Source organism: Centropristis striata, chromosome 15 (assembly GCF_030273125.1).
Source record: "Centropristis striata isolate RG_2023a ecotype Rhode Island chromosome 15, C.striata_1.0, whole genome shotgun sequence".
NCBI classification, from domain to species: domain Eukaryota; kingdom Metazoa; phylum Chordata; class Actinopteri; order Perciformes; family Serranidae; genus Centropristis; species Centropristis striata.
In genome coordinates, this window is record NC_081531.1 from 17,642,812 (window position 1) to 17,664,702 (window position 21,891).

The window sequence follows — 21,891 nt, forward strand, 5'->3', positions numbered from 1 at the left end:
CAAACTAACAGCAGATAAGTGTAGAGTTGCTATTGGAGGATCACCCAATGGTGTAGATATTAAAATCGGCCCCTCCATCATCGACTCTGCTACTTTCAACCTCAGAGATACTTGAACATGATGGTAGAATAGAGTTAGCATAGTTTTATAGCTCTTCACCTGCACCTTAATGCTCAATAATAAGTGTAAACATATCTGCTACTACTTTTTGATATCTTTCTTGAGCAATATGTTTGTACAAGGTCTGGTGTCGTGTGGTTAAGTAGCAATGTGTGCTCTTTGGAAACAACGGCTCCTACTTGTGACAGCAGTCTGTTTTAAAAGGTCACCACTGAGCTTCTATTCATAGAGTTTGGACGGTAAAAGAGTTATTATATCCAGTTTCTGTGAAAAATATATTTTTTTACAGATTTAGATCAGCAATCAAACTGAAATGTAAACAGCTGTTTTGCACCTTATTTTGTTCTCTAAATTTAATGGAAATTGATTTTTTGAAAATTCTGCTGTCAGACAAACAAACAGCAGAAAGGTGTTCTTCAAAACCTTCTTTAAAAAGTCCAAGGAGCTCTGGCATTAATTAGATGTTGATTTGACAGCCTTTTCTAAAATATTGAAAATATGGGATTTTATCAGTGCTGCTTGAAGCTGAAACGATGCCTGTAGCTGTCATTCTGTGAAATTTACTGCCAAATATGAGTGATATCAACTCAAAACACTTTCTTAACTGTTCTTCTCCTCCTACTGTCATATTAGTTTGTGATAATATGTCCTAGTAACACATGCTAATTACCAAACTCTTCTTTCTTCTTCGTCTTCTTCTGCTGCTGTGTATTTCAAACAAACCATAATCAAAAACATATCACTTCCTGTGCTGAGATTTGTTCCCGTTATACTACTTGGTATTTATTTTTCATATTAGAAAGAAAAGCTCATAGTTAATTGGTCAATTTCTTTCCCCATGAACCCAATAATGGTTTATATAAGCTGTTAAATGTCAGAAAATGCCTGGCACAGTTCTCTTCAATCAGCTTTGTTAGTCTGTCCGTAAATTTGTCTAGAAAAGAAAGGGACACCTCTATGTGTTTCATCTTTTTTACAACGGTACTGGCAGGCCTTTGACAGCGGGTTCAGCAGCTTTTAGATCAGTAGGAAGGCTCTGGAAAGGAAAGGTGAAAGAGAAATACTTTTATTGTCCTCAGTGAATGATGCTGTTGGAGAGCCTTTGAGCAACACACTCAATCCCCTATAACTCCAAGTCTCCATTAGCAGAGAATGAGTGAACGTGAAGCACTTTGAGAAAAGAGCCTGTGTACTCTCTAGCTGTGTAAAAATGATAAAAAAGTCTTTCTGAAAGTGGAAAGTGAGGGAGTAAGAACCGCACGTTGGCTAGAAACGATGGATTGATGGCTGGAAAAAAAGACTTAGAAGTTATAAAGCACAGTTTACAAACAGACACTTAATTGCCCTCACAGCATGTTGACATTTGCAGTTCTGCATTTCAAGCAGCAAAGTTGACCTTTTGTTTGTTTTAATCTTAAGTGACTTTCAGGGAGCATATCAGTAGAAAGAGCTCCATGAAACAAATAGTGAGGAGGTCAGAGGTCATAGCAGCACTGAAGCACCCTGACAAGAGGCTGTGTGAATCATTTTGAGTAGAAAACCCACACTCCAAAAGATTCTCCTGCAGAGATTACCCTGCCTGCCCCCTGAATGTCCCAGCGGTTTTATATCTGAGGATTGAGCAAATTCAGCCTAACCAACTGCTAAAAAAGGAGATAATTTAGAGTGCAGAGCTACTTCTTATTTATCTTATACATCTTATTGTGCTGACAGACAAACTAAATATTGTTGTTATTTTGGGTTTGTCCTGAATTATGACACCTGAAAAACAGTTTAATAGTGATTTTTTAAGTGTATTTATTAATACAGGTAATATCATTGAAATATGGGATCTTATCCTCCTGTTGAGGACATACAGCAATACAACACAGAAAGTGCGTTTCTACTATAGTCAAATACCGAGAATGAGGTGGGTCTCCCTCGCCAAAATGGAGACACGCCGAGTGAGCGGCCATTTGAGAGGGCGTGGCCTGAAACTTTCCCAGCAGCCACTTTTTCCCCTAATGGAAATGCGCCTAGAGTTACAGACAGCACATTAAAACGAAGGACACAGGTGCTAAAGTGATAAGTGCAGTGCCAAATAATAGGAGGTCCTGGTCCTTTTTTAACTCCTTTGTCTACATTTTAATTATGGATTATACCTTTTGGAATTTAAATGATCTATCATCAGACGTTAAGATTATTTGGTGTACCTCGTGTCTTCCAAAAGGCCATATTATGTTCTTAAGAATGTACTTAGTGATGCATGGTTACCTGGCCCACCTCATGGCTATTAGAGGAGACAAGGTTACGAGTATTTAAATTTTTTACGAGTGTTTGTCTACTGACTGGCTGCTGTTTTTCATTGTGATGAAGACCACAATGATTATTGGTAGCTATACCTCTGAATAGTTATAATTATAAGTAATAAATCTTTGGGCGTGTTTGCATGTCGCCATGGCAGGTTGGCAGGGCGGGCAAGTTGCTACACCTTTGACTCTTCTTGCTTTCTAGTAAGTTGATGGGTAGGTGCATGTGCCCTGTTATAATCGGAGACAGATGAGGATACAGAATAAAGGGCGTGAGCCGTAATCATAAGGTGAGACCTGACGGAGTCACAGGCACGCTATAACTCAGCCTACATACTGAGGAAGGAGGGAAGGGAGTTGTCGGATGCGTTGGGTGGAGGATGGGTGAGGCATGGAGAGAGGAAGCTCTAGGAAGTGTAAAAAAAACAGAGACACAGGAGAAGATAGGGAGAAAAATAAACAACTTGGCAGCAAGGAGACAGATGTAGAGTGAGTGCAGATAGAGAGGAGGGATCGAAGGGAAGGTGGAGAAGAGGTGGAGAGGGTGTGGACAGTCAGATAAGGGAAGGCTGCACAGCAGGATTATGACTGCCATCCATTTTGTCCACCTTTGTGTTTCTGTAAGTGGTTTTTTTTTCGTTATCCGTGTTGTGTCCCAGTTGGCTCTGTACAGCCAGCAGCAAGGAGATGCTAACTGAGGCTTTATTGGGACAGTTAACAGGGCTAACAGGCCTTTTTAGGGAATCTACAAGGCAATTCAGGAGATTTTTTTTACTGTAGACAACATGATCAGTTGAAAAGATAAATGAGGTATATTGGGTTTATGGGAGAGTGGCTTAGCAATGAGAACACACCAAGTCTGGAACTATTTTAGGTGTATATTCAAGGTACATTCATTCACCTGACCTGTTCATTTATTTCCACCCACTGATCTCACATCCTTAATATAAAAAACTGACACAGACAGTTAACTACCTCTGTAGATCTCAAGCTTCAGCATCCAGATTGCTTTTACACCGGTCAACCTAGCGTGTGGGAGGAGGCCACGTACAGGTTTTTTAGTGAGAATACTTTTTTTTAAATTATTTTTTATGTGAGAAAACAGAACAATCCTTGTTAAACAAAAATATGAATCAAAGCAGAGTATTGTTAGATACTTAAAATGTGTCTATAGGGGGACTTTAAGGTTACTTTGATTCCACAGTTCCACATTTTCACAATTTCACTCCCTCGAAGCTACAAATATGATGGCGTTCTGATTAGAGATTTAACTCTTGACCCCACCTACAGTAATAACAGGAGTGCAGTTCTGTCTTCAGTCAGATCCAACTCAAAATGTGAAATTGGACCCACAATCTGAGAAATTCCCATATCCATAGCTACAGGCAGATTGAAGACTTAGATTCTCCTTCATAATGGCATGTGGGAATGTGGGATAGGCCGGATTGGCACCATTAGCAGGGAGTGGTATTTTTGGGAGGGGAGATAGGAGGTAAAGCTAAAAGGGAAGTCACATGCAGGGGAGGAAACCAGCTGTTCCTCATCTTCAGCTCAGCATCTTTGTACCTTCAGTCAGAATTTAAGGTAAGATAAGATAGAACTAGCAACATCATGTAGAAATTGTGCTCCCAGGTCACATGGTCAGGTGTAGTTCCAGTGGTTTGTTGTCTCAGGTCAAAGTTGGCGTGACAGCAGGGTTGACAAAAGTGAATAATGCTTTAGTGTGTGTGTGTGTGTGTGTGTGTGTGTGTGTGTGTGTGTGTGTGTGTGTGTGAATATAAGAGTCTTAAGTAATTGAGTAGTAATATAATAGTTTGTAACCCTCTGTGGCATCTTTGCAGAGGGTGATGATATTCTGTCACATGCTGTCAGTGTCACATTCATGAGGGAATTTTTAATATGTTGTCCTTTTTTGTTTTTGGTGGCACTTCCTTGTGCTGAATCCCTCTTATTTTATACAGAAATGGGCCAGGAAAGAGAGATTTAGACTCTGACACAAAGCTGTGATTTTGATTGGATTTGCATTTCTCTCACTGCTGTGGTCAGCATGTTTAAAAAAAAGAAAGAGTCTAATTTTAAGTGTCCTTACAACATTTGACATTTTCCTTATTTTATATATACTTTCAAGTTTTCTTTGGCACACATTTCCATTGATGTATCTGCAGCTGGCTGATGCTCCTGTTGGTTTTATTTTGTGCTGACCACATCTTTGACGTTTTCCAAGCTTCTCTTATCAAGGAAACAGACCAAAGTTGTCTCATACCTGCCCAGACCTGTACCAAAGGTCATGATGAACTACCTGCTCAGTCATCATTTACAACAGACCTTTTCCATGAGCATAGCTTGTGGCTTTCCTCAGCAGGTCATAAATCTGCTCTCACTAGTGATACCAGTTATGCCAAGAAGCTGGATTTGTGTTTCAGTACAAGTGATGAAACATTAAAAGCTGTTTTTGCACAGCACTATAATTTGTCATACAATCTAAACGCGTATTCCAAAAGTGTATTTTATACTTTTCTGTTGATAGGCATCAGACAACAGAAACAGAAAGTTAAATTAAACTCTAAAGTGATCACGTCTACATTCTCATTTTTATTTAATTTTCCATCTTTTTTTCAAAAGTTTAAAAAAAGTCTCAGTTATCTGAGTCTTCAATTGTTTAACATTTTCAATACTTTTATATGCATCATCTAAGATGTTCTGAATTTACTGTTTGTCAGTTTATGGAAATACTCCATTGAAAAGTCCCTTTGAATTCCAACAATTTATCATGATTGCATGATAATTGCATGAAGAACAGATTTATTTTCTTCTTTGAAGGCTATTTGCCATGGTTTCATTGATTCAGTCATTCATTTTTATTGATCATCTTAGTTTAGAACTGACTTCCAGATGATGAAAGTGTAACATGAAGATGGAGCATTATATGAGAGAAGTTATGGGTGCCGAAACTGACCCAAAATTCGACGCTACACGAGCCAAACACCTGCTACCAGAAAATATAGTCCCAATTTGCTGATTTTGAAAACATCTTGAATTTCAGAGAGAAAGCAGAATTATGTCAGTGTGTTTCTCATGAGGCTGTGAGGGGTTGGGGAGATGGGGGAGGGGTCTAGTAGAGCCCTATATATGTGTGTGTGTTGTGTTGTGGCATGGGGTGGTTTGGGTTAGTGAAGGGTGGGGGCTGGGTGGAGTACTATTGCGTAAGGGATCATTAAGCAGAGGGCGTGTGTGTCTGTGTGTGTGCGTGTTGACCACACCCCTGTGGCTGCACCGAACAGAGGGGAGTGAAGTTTCCTGTCCAAAGATAAAGTCTCCAGGAAGCAGTTCCTCCTGGTATTCACCCCCCTGGGAGAATGCCTCACATCCTACTTAATGCCACTACCGCTGTGTTCACTATTATTCCGAACCTTTTGCATTGTCACATCAAGACTTAAAGAGTTATGAAAAACAAACATGACGCATGCTGGTTTAACTGGTAATAGAGTCTTGTTGCTCAATCTCTGTTAAGACGTGTAGCCTACATTTCAATATGAAGACACTCAGTAGGCCTTCAACTAATCTTAATTCCATTATTGACTAATCTGACTATTACTTTCTCAGTTTTCCTGTTGATGGACTGAGCAACTCAGGATGGAATCCAGTGTTTTTCTGAAACCGTCCGGTTGTTTTTCACAGGAGAATCTGGACATATTGGGTGAAATGACAACTTCCATGAGAGTGAGAGCGTTCATGTGTTATGTGTTTTCAGGTAGATGGAGATCATTTCTAACACGGTTGACCTTTATTCTTTACCCTTTAGAGGTTTGTTTTCTTCTAGTATCACGGTAGCTGCATATTAACTGTAGCCCGTTCATAGTGGTCCCACTTCTACCACTCCCACCAATTTTTCGCCTCTGTGACTACCTCTGGAAAACTGGTGGGATCATTTGATCCCGGCATCCCACTTTGGGGGCGTTCATAGTGGAGGCGAGACGTTACAGAGCCGTAAATGTCCCGGCATGAAACAGCACTATGAAAAGGGCTAATGTCATCATGCCCACTCTCATGCTGTGAATTCTCCAGAAAATGACTGGCTCTATTCTCAATCGGACATTACATAGTCTTTGCACTCAGGAGCTGGCAGGGTAAAGTCTGGTGCAACTGATTTGGACAATTGCGTTCTCAAATACAACTCATAGATTTCTGGAACATTTGAGGGTTGCAGTGTAAAAAAGACTCATGTGGAACTCTTGGTTAGTTGACAATTGTACGTCAGTGTTCTGGAAAGAAGAAAGCTCAGATTTCAGGAGAGGTGGGCATGTCTGATTACTATTTAAAAGATGCTTTGACTGGGCACTGAGCATTATGAGGTGAAGTACCTTGCTCAAAAGCAGTTTAGCAGTTTGTTGTTGTAAGTTGAGAAGAAAGTGGAGATGATTAAAATATTCACTAAAAAAAGTGAATGTCACAAGTCAGAAAAAGGTCAAAGGTCATTTCACGGCCTCATTAGGACTTTATAGGAAAAGTTCATACAAGACTTTCGTTATTCAATATCTCTTACTATTTTTTTACACACACAACCACACACACCCCTTTATCTCATCTCATCTCTCTTTCTTCTGCCATTCTTCTTCTTCTACTTTCTCTTTCAAACTCTTACACTTGTCTCCCACTTTCTCTCCCTCTCTCTTTTTCTCCTCCCTCACTCTCTCTCTCTCTCTCTCTCGCTCTCTCTCTCGCCCTAATAGGATATGTCGAGGGAGGCTCTGCTTCCGCTCGCCCCGTCACCATGGCAACCGCGGCTCTGGCGGGAGTTGCCGAAAAGATTGTGTAGCCTGACCCCCCTCCCCCCCACTCCCTCTTCACTCCTCCTCTTCCTTCTCCACCTTTCCAAACCAGCCCCTCACTCTCTCACTCTCTCTCCCTTTCTCTACCTCTCTTGCTCTCTCCCTGCCCCCTTCCCTCTCTCTCTCTCTCTCTCTCTCTCTCTCGCGCGCGCGCTCTGCTTCAGCCAAAGGCGAACACACACACACACTGAATACCTGCCAGCACAGCACAGTGAATAGCCCTGTAATCTCTCTCTCTCTCTCTCTCTCTCTCTCTCGCTCTCTCTCTCGCTCTCTCTCTGTCTCTTGCTCTAGCTCTCTCTCTCATATATACACACAAATACACACACACAAACACACAATGAGGCCCTCTGTGCATGTGTGTGTGTCACTGATGTATGCACATAAACAAGTCAGTTGTCCTCCAGCAAACAGGAGCACTCATCCACAAAGACAGGCCACAACACATACACACACATACATCGTCGCACACATGTACACACATGTACACACATGCTATTACTCCTTATGTGTGTGTGTGTGTGTGTGTGTGAGGGAGCATGAGACATGGGAGGTTAGAGGCCTGTTTGCTGTGCTTTTGCCAGGAGGGCTTAGCTATCATGAGTGTGTGCATGGAATTGTGTGTGTATGTAGTCTTGAGCACTCAATCCATTCAAAGGACAGCACATTGACAATTTTGGGATGCAGAGGGAGAGAGAGAGAGAGAGAGAGAGACAGAGAGAGAGAGGGAGCGAGAGAGAGAGAGAGAGGGAGCGAGAGAGCGAGATGCTGGGGGGGGGGAGGGTGGGGGTACACAAATGCAGTGCAGATATTGGACTGATGCAGCTCCCTCTGCTGGTGCAAGATGATGATGTCATTGTTGGCAGCCCACTTCCTTGGAGATGGAGCTTCCAGGAAGTACAAAACAGCAGCTTTGATTGAGACAGGAAGCTGATATGACTGTTGTGTGCGTATTTTTATTCAGAACTGAATCTGAGTAATGTCATTTCAAGAAGGAAGACTGAGTTTACTGTGAAATGAAACAAAGGTGCTCGGATGTTTGAGTCAGGCCTGTTTATTGATACAGTAAACGCTATAGCTTCAGTGTTATTCTTGGATGACTTCTCCTGCTTGTTCAGAGGTTGCTGTCGCATGAAGATGCCTTTCTCCACACCTTGCAAATATTAAAATTAGGGGGGAGCTATGTAGAGTAATCCATCCTTCACACTCCAAAGGTTTGAACTTTCCCCTTGTGCACAACGACTGGATGAGGTAATGACATCGTGCCTGAAAAAATGGCAGTGGTGACACCTTAAATTTGCCACATATCAGACAGAATTGTCAACTCGTTTCCATTCTTTTCCATCCTTCACTCTACTTGATGTCCACGAAGGAGTGGGGGTTCGATTTTCTTGAACCAATCACTAAAGTCCAACATATCAATCTAGAGTGGAGCATTGGGAGGTAAAAATGAACTTTGATTTTGGGCGATGTTCAGAAGACATGCCAGGAGACATGACAGCCTTGTTAGCACTGTCTTACTTGTCTATAGCAGTTGCCATTGTTGTGATTACTTCGTCTTCGTTCAGTGTGACAAAGCTTGACAAAAGCTTGATAAAGGCATTAGTCCCGCCTGTGGTGCTGATCGTTAGTCGTTAGCCCCCCTACACTGCTAATTGGATTGATTGCTTTTTAACCAAGAAACCGCTGTTTCATGTCATGATATCAGACAAATCAGCCAACTTGGTGGAGTGGGTGGATTTGATGGTCTGGACCTAGCGAATCTTAGGTTGGTTCACTTTGAAAGTGTCTTGAGAATTAGAGAAAAAACTGTCTGCTTCCCGCTGAAATATTTAATAACACAACATTTTGGACACAGATCAAGTCATGAGGCCATGTCACACATCAATAGTGTTTGTGTATTGAGTCTCACTGCCAGAGGGGGAGAAAAAAGTTGCACTTTAAATTGTAGATTCGTCACCTGAAAGACAGTAAAACTCTTCCGATTAACAAGTTGTCTAGTCTCTTAAGCTCTAAGAATAGGATGATATGAAACCAGGTGAACTGTATGCCACTGTGGTGAGACATAATTTACCTGGTTTCAACACAAACAGAGTGTTTTCCTAACTTAACTAACTAACTGTCACGTTGTCTGATATATTACTGTGGTTTCACTGCCAGAATGACTTAGCCAAGATGTTTGGTGGTTTTCATTTTTAAAAATGGATGAGTTGATAGACTCTTCTCTATGGTGGTTTTGTTTTTTCATCTTCAGACACCAACGTTGTTATTAGATTTTTGTAGGGGTGCACCAATTGCAATTTTCTGGCCGATCACCGATTTTTAAAAAGCCTGACCTGCTGATTCCGATTTTGACCGATACCGATTTTTTTATAACTCACAGCATACACCTTCAATGTTTGAATCTTATTTTATTGAAAAACAATAACACAGCAGTATTTTTCTTTAACAAATAAAGGAAATCACAATGTCTGAGATAGTTAATAAAATATTGAACTTAAAATAAATAGCAACAATTTACAGGACAAAATAACAACAAAAAATCGAATAGTTCATCATATCTGGAAGGAAAAAAAAGTTGTATTACTGGTGCCTTCCGCACGGGGGCAGCGTAGCATTTGATGATTCAGTGTGGCGGCTAGATGCCAAGCTGTAGAAGAAGAAACAAACTGTGCAGAGGGTTTTCCACGGCGGGACAAGTTAGCCCCCAGAGGGATTTAGAGACCCTGGAGGTGACGAATGGTTTTCACCGTCGCTAACTGTGCACAACGTCAGCAGCAGAAACTGTGTACGGTGCTTGTTGTAAACAAACAGAGATCGCTAAGTGAACACCTGCTGTAGCAGCAGCACATACACATTGTACTGCTGCAGAGCTAACTGTAGCTAATTGCCGCTAGCGGCGGCTCTTCTTAACAAGCCGGCCTCCGTCTCGTTAGCGGCTCGTTAAGAAGAGTAAGAAGGAGTTGCTAGATTTGTCTCCAGTCGCTTTCTTGAAAAATAGTCGCTAAGGGGGTCCAAAAAGTTGCTGAATTTAGCGACAAAGTTGGGAGCACTGCTTCGCCGGTGGGGTTATCGAGGTAGATAAGATCGCTAGATAAGATCTGTTTGACATAAAGGAATCGGCCGATCGGAGATCCCGCAAAATGAAGGAAATTGGCGCCGAGATCGGTGCACCCCTAGATTTTTGTCTTATTATTCTTTTTAGAATTCCAGAGAATTGAGGGTCTTCTTAGTCACCGAAACGCTTGTTTTTGGACTTTGATTGTAAATACAGCATGCTTGCTGAAAACAAACACAAAGCCCTGAAAGGCTGCCTGTAGAGTGACATTTCTCTTGAAAAGGGAGGGAAGGAAACTGTTAGTGGCCTGAAAAATGGGCATGCTTTGATAACTGTAGAAAAGGCTTTAGAGAGATGTTCTACAGGAATTACCACAGACAATGTTGCTATTGGTTAAAGTGATTTTAAAGTGTCAACTGAGGACCGGAATGACAAGCCATAAGCTTTTTAAAGCTAATGTGACCTTTAAACCATAGTTCAGGCACATTCTTCTACTGTAGGGCTGCAAAGAAGCCTGCAGGGAAATGCATGAAATGAACCATAAAGCAAGTGAAGGGAGAAGTTCTTGAGTATGCCAAAAATTAAGATAGTTATATACATATTAAACAGGCTAATTCTCAAAATACACTATTGAATACTATGTAATGCTGCCAATCAAATGCCTTTGACATACTGTATTTTAGCAACATCGCTGAGAGAAAAATCTTGTTTACAACCTGGATCCTTTTTGCATATTGTTTACCATCACTTTTATGGTGACACTGGTGACTTTTATGGGGAAATGTTTGTGTCGAGACACAAGGAGTGGAGACGCTGTTAGACATACTTTTGCAAGCATGAGTGAATGGGGTGTTGCAACATATACAGGCAGGTTTTAAACAAGTCCAGTTTAGCCCAGTTATGCAAATGACTTATTTTGAAGTGAATACGAAAGTGAACAGGAACAGCATTCACATTTATTTGTTGCAGAGCTGGGTGCACTCAATCCTCTGCCCCAGCAAGAAAATATTTTTTAGTGATGGACATTTTTGTCCTGAAGCAAAGTGGTCATTGTACAGTGCAAAGTCCAAAATGGGGATTTGTGAAGCATTTGTGACCTTTATGCACCATATGTGTCAGAGCTCTTCCCAATGTCCATAGGAAGAATATTTGACATTTTTTTCTTATTTTGTTGCACCTGTACACTGACAAGCTTTCGAAATACTAATGGCACTCCTAATTAATGCTTAACTAAAAACAACTGCACAGTAAAGGTCTACTAATTACATCTGTATGTTTCAAAATCACGTACAGTGGTAGCATTAATTACAAGGTGACTAGACATAATGTTGTTTGCTGCAGATGCATAATTAGACACCCGGGCTGTTGATTCGATTCCTTCATTCACCTACACCTATTTTCTTCTCAGATTGTGTTATTTTTTTAAGTTTACCAAAAATGCTTTGCTTAACCTCTTAACCACAATGCTGAAATATATAATGTTTAACAGCAGTGTGTCTGAAGGGGGATCTTTCTTTTAATTGGGGGAGAGTTGCAGTGTACATTCATTCATGTGCACTGAGCTGTGCAGCTGTAACTAAAACCAAAGCTTTAAGGTCAGACTGAGGCCACCCTGTGTGGACAGTTGGGGCGAACAAGTTACTAAGCACCCAGGAAATCAACACTAGCAGCTCCTATTAAGTGACATTAGGCTGAGACTCAGCGTAGCTAACACAGTGAGCTGTGCTGGGATCAGCCTGCTAACAGGTGGGTGAACCAGAGAGAGAGAGAGAAAGGGATAGAGAGGAATAGGCTGCAGAATGGGGGCAGTTGGGTTTCCTTGGGTGGGTCAGGCCGTAAGGGGTGGAGCTGCAAGTGTGTGTGTGTGTGTGTGTGTGTGTGTGTGTGTGTGTGTGAGAGTGTGAGTGTGAGTGTTGGGTGGGGCTGGGTGCGACTCACTTGATGTCTCCCCCAGCTGTTGTTTTTGCTCTCTGTCTTTATTATATCACCCATATCTGCCTTCACACTAATTCCCCAGACACACACACATATCACTATTATTATAACAGAGTACATGCACATACAAATCAAGTTTGTGTGTTTGCCTCCCAAAATCTGAATTAAGTTTTGATCACAGATGATTTTGACACACACAATCCCAGCAAATCAATACCAAAGGTGCCTCTCCCTTTATCTCTCTTCCATTCTTCTATTAATATCCTTCTATCCTATTGATTTCTTTCTGTAAAAAACAACAACAACAACAATAACACAGACTGAAAGCCTATTCGGCTTTGGTGGATTTCAGTGTTTTTAATGTGGTTCTGTGTTGATCATATTTTCCACTATAGGCCAGTAAAGCTGCACCTAGGCTCGTGTTACTAAAGTTGGGCGTATCCTCGAAATACCCAGGAACTGTATCAGTTTTGCATGTACATATTTGCATTTTATGCTATCTAAAGAAGCATGAATATTAGAGGTATTAGACTCATAATGGAATAAAACTTTGGGGTGTTTTGACTGTGCAAAGCTAATTTGAATGTAAATGAGACATGTAAGGGCTGGGACCAAAAATTGGCCCTGGCCCAGACTGGTCCACAACAATCGATCACACACCACCCATCTCCCCTATGTACACCAACCAAGCCACTCCTTAAAATCACTAAAGCCATGTAATGAGTAGTAGGAAATCACAAAAGATTAAGAGAGAGGAAGCAGGTTAAAAAAACCTCAAAAGGTAGTGTTGCAAAAACTGTATAATCTACCATGAAGTCAGATCCACAAGAATAGCCCAACTTTGGTGGCCTCTGGCAAACATAATGCCATTATTCCATCTTACATGCGGATGTTAATGATTGCATATTTTAAGGAGAACGCCTACCTGATTGTTTTCAAGTGTTTTGGCCCCCGCAGTCTGTAGATAGATACATATTTGAAACCATACATACTCCTGATCGATGAGAGCTCTTGTAATAACAAATCATTTATTATTGGTTACTTAGTTATTAAGACTTTCACAGTAAGCCACAAAGATGGTTAATAAAATAAATGTCTATGTGGTGTATATGCTTACTGAGCAATCATCAATTTGCTGCCATATGTGTTTTCCACAGTAGCCTGTCTATGGATGTGCCCTGTCTGTGATCATTGTAATCAATCAAACAATGGGCTGATTTTCTTTTTCATGGGCTGGTCAGACAAAAAAAAGACAAAAATACTGGCCTACCAGGAAAGTACCTGCTCTGCCAGATGGCCAGTCCAGCCCTATGCAAAGACAGAAAGGCAGTAGTAGTACACAGGATCTGCTGAGTGATTATCCCGAACTTTACTCTTACTCTTACTCCTAATCTTGATACCGGCAACAGTGCGTCTTCGCATTCTGAATGATGCTGTAGATACTGTAGGTAGCTACAGTAAGCTTGTGTTTGACCAGTAACTGTTGCTGGGCCATTAGAAACCTCAGGAGGAGGGACTTATAGAGAGGCGGAATTACAGCCCATAAACTGAAACTGAACTTGGCCATTGTGGTTTGTTCTGATAAAGTAATAAGTAATCTATTGCACCAACTGTATGTGGAGAAGTTGGAAAAGAGACATTTGAAGTGAGATTATGATATTTACCAGTGGTCTGATATAAGGCAGTGTCTTATGAAGCACACTGCAACACTCTATGGGAAATTTGAAATATAACTTGGTGCAGGAGCTGTTATTGTTGACCCCATGTATAACCTGTAAGTGAAGTGACTGAGCGACACAGTGACCTGGTCAGTTTTATGCTTCCAATATGACCAAATTAGCAGAAAACAGGACATATAAAATAAAAGAGCTGCTCTTCCCTCTGATGAAATTATGAATGCTTTAGCTCCACTCACATGCTCTGGATATTGTGCCATAATTATACATACTGCACCATGTGAACAGCTCTCTAGGGGCCACATAAGGTTACTGATAGCAGAGCTGTACTACTTCCTTAAATCACTCATTACTTTATCTCTATGAGACTCTGTGCAAGTACAACACGATTAAAGTCCTCTGGACATATTACATATCCATCCTTCTCTCTGCCCGGCTTTCTCACCACTGCAGTCACAGCTGCTACCTGCTTCCATTCAACTTAGAGATCACATGAATTAATTGCAAGGCGAAGACTGGGTGACCCATTTTATGGTGGAGCAGTTGAACTGAAAAGAGCAGGGGGGGAACTCTGGCGAGCTGCGCTGCAACATGTCAAGCTCAGCGAGGTTTTTTTTTTCATGTTGCATTCAGAAACATTGAGTTTATTGTTTTAAAGTGACCTGGCAGATTGTTGCAAATGTTTCAGAGACAGTTATTTTATGGCCCGTCACAATCTATGCAAATTTTACTTCAGGGCAAGAGAAAAGCAGGATATAGTTTTCAAGAAGTTTTTTGTCTTTGTGTGGAAATGAAGACAACGTGGAAATAGAGGGTCTTTGTGCTGATATTGAAAATGCTGATCTTTGGTAGCCTTTATTGGTGATAGAGAAAGGGCTCTATTGTATTGCATTCAAAGCTAATCACAAAATATGCTTTGGTCAATCTTGACATTAGTCCTTAAAATCTACATGAAAGCGTAAAATAAGAGTATAATTGTCTAACTATAAAGCGTCAAGACAATTTTTTTCCTTCAACTGAGTAATGAGTTGCTTTACATCCTAATTTTTAAGCTAATCCCTCTGTTTCCACATTACAAAGTTTCTCTCTTTCCGTTTTCCATCATTTTTCATTCCTCATTCTGTCTCTCAGATCACAGAGCTTGCAGGAGTCCAGTTAGGTTCTCCTTTTTTTCCATCCCCTCAGCCTCTTCTTTTGGGGATTTGAGAAAGAGTTGTGGGTTTAATCTGAGCAACCGTGAAAAGAGGAAAAGAGGAGAAGAGAGAGGGGGAAAAAACCCAAGAGAATGGAGAAATATGCGAGAGGGAGTGGGTGGAATCAAAGCCAACCAGGGATGAGAGGGTGAGGTGGGAAGAAACAAGGGTGTGGTTGATGTAAAGAGCGTGCGATGCTGGAGGGAGAGGCGGGGTGTGGGAGGGAAAGGTGAAAGGGGTGTGGCTGTGACAGAGTGAGAGAAAGAAAATGAAGGGAGGAAGGGATGGGGGTGAAGTGATGGAAAGATGAACGGACTGGGAGGAGAAGGGAAGGGAGTTGGTGGTGGGTGGGGAACGAGTGGAAAACATGGAGTCAGCTGATAGCTCCCAGTTTCCATGGCAACCCTAGGCCTTTCCCACCCACTCTCTTTCCCTCTCCTCTCTTTCTCTCTTCTCTGCCTCATCCACTCCCTCACTTCTTTCACACTTCATTTTCTTTTCAGTGTTTTTTTTTTCTTTTTTCAATTTTTTTGTGGCTGTCTCTATAATCACGTTACGGCCCTGCTTCCTTTTTGCTCGCTGATCCTCCTTTTTCTTCCTCTTTCCTCCCTCATCTCCTCTCGATGGCTTTCCCCTCCGTTCCTATTCGCCGATTATTGAGCTCCTGAAATTCCTCCTTACCTCAGCCAAGTTTGGTGCAGGTTCTGTGTGTGTTCATTTTCTGTTGTCAATGGCTCACCCTTTCCTTTCCTTTCCTTTCCTTTCCTTTCCTTTCCTTTCCTTTCCTTTCCTTTCCTTTCCTTTCCCTTCCTTTCCACCTATAAGACCTCCTGAAATTCCTCCTGACCAGGTGCATGTTGTGTCTTGGGACATTCAATCATGTGCTAACATTCGGAATAGTTGGTTTCGTAAATGACATCTTATTGTGCCCACATAACATGCCAGAGTATTGAAACCTTGACAGAAAAAAGGTGGTCAGTTGTTCACTGACACTGGTTTCAAGATCCCAAGAAAATTTGCAAAGACACCAATGGTTGTCCTTTATTTGTTGACTGAAAAATGGTGTTTACCAATCTGTATATTCGTCTCATCCACTGTCACATAGCCCTGCCTCCATGTGAACTGTGTGACCCGATAAAAGGGCGTAGCAGAGTCCCCACCCTCTACTCCTCACCCAGAGCCGAGCTCCAGTTTTCAGCTGAACTGGACCGAGGCCAACCCCTCTACTGGAGGTTCACTGCTGCTCCCACTCTCCCTCCCTTTCTCCTTTCTCTCATTCACTTCTCCCCCCCCCCCCCCCCCCCCCTCTTAATCAGTACCAGTCTCTCTATATACCCGTCCAGTCCTTCTCTCTCTGTCTGTCTCTCTCTCACTTTCTCCTCCACCTCCCCCCAGAGTCCCACACAGCAGCCATTGTTCCTGTGCGTTCGAGCTACATGGCAGCTGAGCCCTGGGTGGCTGTCGAGGCGAGTGGGGCGCTCCGTTCCTCTGAGGAGGCTGAGCAAACTAGGGCGTGATATGAAAATGCCTGATGCAAGTTGTTTAAAATCATCGGTCCAGGTTCATCCTGGTTCCTCAAAACCGTTACTGTCACCATTACTTTGTTGAAAATTAGATCTACAGCATGTATAAGGTTGAGCTGGTTTCACAAGTGCTTTTCCTCACTCAAAAGTTGTTTTTATAATATCCTGGACATCTGTTTATTTTCTGGAAATGGGATTCCTGGGAATACACGTCCAAACTTTTCCAATATCAAGAGATATATAACAACATGAAAATGGAAAAAAATAGTTACATTTTTGGTGTAAACCAAGTATGCTGATACGTGCAAAATATGCGTATCACTACAGAAATACATAAGTCCTTTGCATCCTCCCATGTGGATGCATTCTCAGAGTCAACAGGGATGCAAAACTCTGCTGTGTCACCAGCTTTGCATGGAAATACTTTAAGAGATGAACATTGAAAATTGTGTGCTCTTCATAAAGAAACCCTAGACTGATGTAATCACTCATTTTGATCACATCAGTTCAATGAATCAGTTTTTCAATATGATATGCTGTCCTACATGAATAGAAACTTGGAAAGAATAAAAATCAACCAGTTGATGACCAAGTGATTGATCAGCAGAGGTTATCATATATCATAATCATATGGATGCTCTTTTAGGAAATATATATATTTTGAAGGTTGATGGAACAGATATTTTGTATATTTCAATGCACATTTTCATGACAGGAAGGTAAAAGAAAACAACAAACATTCAGATTTCATCCAAAGCACAATCAGCTTTCTAAACGTCTCCTTTTTTATTCTTATTTACTCCAGCAGGCAGATGTAGGTGACGACTGCTCACAGCCAACAGACCTGAAGGTGAAGACGGAGACAGCAGTTTGCAAGACAGAGCCCTCTTCGCCCCAGCCGTCCCCCGCTGAGGACCAGACCGAACCCGTTGACCTGTCGCTCAACAAGCCCCGCTCCTCTTCGCTACCTGCTTCTACGACAAGCACCACAGTCAACCCTGCGCCCAGCGGTGCAATGACCCAACCCAGCCTGTCGGCTACCCCAATCGCCTCCTCAGTACAGTCGATAGGCTCCATGGTAACTACAAGTTCCATTGTTGTATTGAAGCTGTTAAACAGTGAACACAGAAGCGTTAGAGTGATAAATCATAATCTTCCTCTCCTTGCCCTCTAGGTCCTCTCTCCAGGCTCTATCTTGGCCACTCAGGGTGCCGGGGGCCAGCAGATCCTCCACGTCATCCACACAATCCCCTCGGTCAGCATGCCCAGCAAGGTGGGCCAGCTGCAGACCATCCCCGTGGTGGTGCAGTCGCTGCCTGTTGTCTACACCACCATGCCTACTGACGGTGTCGCCACAGCAGCCATTACAGTGCCGCTCATAGGCAGTGATGGACGCTCAGAAGGATCTGGTGAGTGGTACATCGAAAACTTTCACTTAAATACAATGATGAAAAAAATGGGTATTTCTTGCCAAAATTGAAGTCCCACATTTGTACCCCCTTTATCTTTGTTAATAATTATTGTTAAAATAAAAATAAATTAAATGTTTTAATACTACTGCACTATACAACAAAATATAAAATGATCCACCTGTGGAATGGCAGAGGATAGTACTTAGTCCAGACCATGCTGACAGTGTGTGTTCTGTCAAGACAACCTCCTTCATTATTTCCTATATAAATCCAAACACCAGCAGAGAGTCATGTGCTGTGACAGAATGGGCCACTGTTCTATTTTCAAACTTGCTCCCTCAATTGGCTACTTTACTTTGACTTCCTTTCTTGTCAAGCGATGGCATGCCTTCCTCCTCTTCCAGCTATTTTAAGATGATATTCAAAAATAAATATCGAGTGAGGCAGAGCTGGAGAGGTTGACTCTGCAGGTATACAATCGTCAGAAACTCCATAAGTTGTGCATCCAGGACATAACTTCAGTCTCCCTCTATATGTTATGTTTAAAAAATTGTGTGTCCTTGATGTGCTGCACGATGGCGCCTCTAAGTGTCGGATGTGTCTCAAATGATGCACATCATATGATTTGCTTCTACTACTACTTTTGCTGCTGCTATTATTCCTACAACTACTGCAATTGCAACAAGTGCCAGTAAATCAGTACTGCTGATGTATTTTTTTTACCTCTGTGTTGCTGCTTCAGTTTATCATTCAGGCAAATATGACCACATCATAATCAAATCATGCAGCACCAAACACTAGAGTCACAATACAATGTGCATCATGTTAACACCATAGACTGTGTAAAAGAAGTGGCTAGTCTGGTTAGCGAGAGGAATTTGTAATTAAAAATAAGCAGATGACTCTTTTGAGTGTCTTTAAGTACAACTGAATGCTGAAGAAGACATTTTTAGGCAACCAAACTGTTATGATCTGATAAAATGAAAACTGAAAGGGTCAAAGATCATAAACGAATATAGACAATGCGCCATGGTAGCAATTCATTGTCTATTTTACTCCAAATGGGATCTTAAATTACAAAATGAACATCATGCTGTGTTGAAAAAGACTTAAAACTAGTGATTGAGACCATAAAGTCGATATGAAATTGTTTTCTAAGGTAATAAATAAGGAGAAGAAGGGTTATTTTCTCATAGGATTTGATACAATCTAACTTATTTTTGCAGCCAGAGGAGTTGCCCCCTTCTGGCCATTAGAAGGAATTCAGGTTTAAGGCGAGTTTGCCAATTGGTTGAAAAAGGATGTTGGAGGGTACAATGATTGCACCGCAGTGGTTGTTTAAAATTCTGCAAATTAATATCCGCTAGGAAAAAGGGAGGCGATTTGAGATTTTTGTGAGATGACTACACCTCTCCTCTCCTTTTTCCATTTAATTCTTTCTATATTGTTCCTCCATGGTTCTGTCACTCTTGCCCACACTGTCATTTACAGGGAGCTCTCGGCCTCAGAGGAGTACAGTGTGTCTCTCGAGGGAGATGCTGTGTGTTTGTGGTTAGTGATATGTCAGACTTGCCGTCTGTCTGCCTCTCTATCTTTGTCATTCTGGAAGCTCTCCATGAGTGCCAGATGATTGATATTCCCACGTAAATGAGGAAACTCATAAAAATGTTACATTTGTTGTAGAAAAATGTTCCCGACTGAACGGCTGGTTCCTTCCAAGTGAAGTCATGTCTCATAAATCTGCATGGGAGCTGACAGTGTTCTTTTTTGAGTGGGTAGAGTAGCACAAGGTTGCTGACTAACTCATAATCTGTCATTTTTTAACTTGTATAAGGACGTACTGGGACAAGTTCTGCTCTTCAAATGTCCTGACCTTCTCTGATACAAAGATTAACCATTGTGTGAAAAGGTGATCAATACTGAAGAACCAGTGAGTAAGAAGTGTTGTTATGCTGTCATCATGTCAGCTGCTAATCAGGAGCGCTTTAAACACTCTAATCCAGTCGATTTGTGTTAATCAACGCTGAATGGAGAGGTTAAAGGAGGTGTAGTCCATCCCTGAGTAAACACTGGGGGAAGCTCGACATTTGCTCAGACAAGCTGGCAAAACAGGCCTCCACCCCTTTGACAAACTGCAGTAAAGTCCGTCTGTAAAGTCAGTTTAGTTCATGTTAGTTTCTAATACAAGCCAATGCGGCCTCGTCTCAGGAATGTAAACGAGGGAGGCAGTGACTCTTAGAAATGTCGAGAAGAAGCTCCAGCAGACAAACTGTCCTGAAGATGCTCTCACACCGTTTGAACTTATCATCATGAGCTATGTAGAGTGGCACAAGAATCAAGGTCTCAAGGTCTATCAAAACTTACAAAAGCTACTGCATGCTACAGGTTTATTGTATGGTATTGCTTGCATTTATACAGTTTGTGCCCACCTGTGCAATAACAATCAACAGAGAGAGTAAGAGAGCAGTTAATTGATAAATTCTAATCCTACACTGTAGTCTATAGTGCTCTCCCCTTCTCCCCTTTCTCAAGGAATTACACCACATTAATGTAGTGCATTTGTATTTTTATTGGGCTTTTAAAGCAGTGTTTGGAGAACTTTGCTTGTCCCAGTGCCTGTAAATGTCAGCAAGCCGTAACAGTATTGTCTTGTTGATAGTAGAGAGTGACTTAATACCAGTCTACAAAGCAGTTTGTCTCACAGTGGAACACCTATAACCACACCCAACAGTGATGCTGCTGTGTGCTGACACACCCAGGGCTTCCACGTCAGTGCTTGAGGTCAACAAAAATACAATTTTTAATGACTGTTGATTTGCTCTTCAAAGCATGATTTCAGGCTACAACTTGGGGCTTTATTTTTGTAGACTGGATCATTTTGTATTGATATGATGAGAACATCTCTACAGCCATCTGCTCAAGAAACTCAAGGGAGTGACTTTAAATTACCTTTTTTTTAATGTCACTACTATTTTTTCAGAGTTATTCTTCACTCAATGAAATACCTGGAATGCATTGTTAAGGCCATATGATTAAAATCTGTTGGCTAAACCTTTGTGGCCCTGGGGAAAAGCTGATCATCTGATTAAACTGCTCTTGCCTTTTTGTCTGCTCCAAAACTATTTTAATATATCTGCCTTTAAAAAGCCACTATTGGTTGACCTCTACTCTTTCGTCAAATAAACCTGTTGAACTATGTGAAATGAATGATTGGTCTTACTTTTGTGGTGCATTTACTGACCTGGCCAGTCTGTATCCTCTGTACCGAAGGAAACCAATCAGATGGGACAAGAACATGATCTTACAGTGGCTTACAGTTAGCGCTGTCCTGAACTCATGTAATCTAATATCGCCTAATCCTGTGAGTAGGACCAGCTGGATTCTGGAGGTTCAGTTGCCGCGTGTTGTCGTAGCCTGTATTGCAATTGTGCTTGTATTGGTGGATTTCATCGCCCAGGAGTGCTCTACAACAGTGACGAGAGAAACAGAAACATAGAGTGAAGATGTGAGCCAGACGAGGGGAGTGAGTGAGAGGGGAAATAGAGACAAGGAGATGGGAACTTTGATATTTCCTGTTTCTTCCTGTACCTGCGAAGCGAACAAGCAGGAGGCAGCTGACATTCGCTGTTGTTCATGTGGCGTTGTGTGGGAGGAAAAAGGATAGGTAGACACAGATGGAGGAAGGGAGTGAGACTGGGTAGGTGAGGTGGAGGTGGGGGGCGGGGATGGGTATTCTGCAGGGGTGAGGATGAGAAGGAGAGGGGTGAGAGGAGAGGAGATGGGTTGTTTTGCCTTTGAAAAAGGAAAGCGGCATTGGTGGAAGGGTGGGGGTGGCTTAATTGTCTCCAGAGACAAAG

The 21,891-nt window shown here is 41.8% G+C and overlaps 1 protein-coding gene across 2 annotated transcripts in view; it reads left to right on the forward strand.

The window, feature by feature from the left end:
• The window catches only part of klf8 (Kruppel like factor 8), a 61,929-nt gene that overhangs the window by 33,709 nt on the left and 6,329 nt on the right, over positions 1-21,891 (forward strand). Inside the window, exons 3-4 of one of the 2 annotated variants that reach the window (XM_059351237.1) lie at positions 17,431-17,700; positions 17,797-18,031. In XM_059351237.1, coding sequence (XP_059207220.1) covers positions 17,431-17,700; positions 17,797-18,031 — 505 coding nt within the window. Of the gene's footprint in view, positions 1-17,427; positions 17,701-17,796; positions 18,032-21,891 lie in introns of both variants that reach the window. The other variant, XM_059351236.1, reaches the window with a different exon arrangement.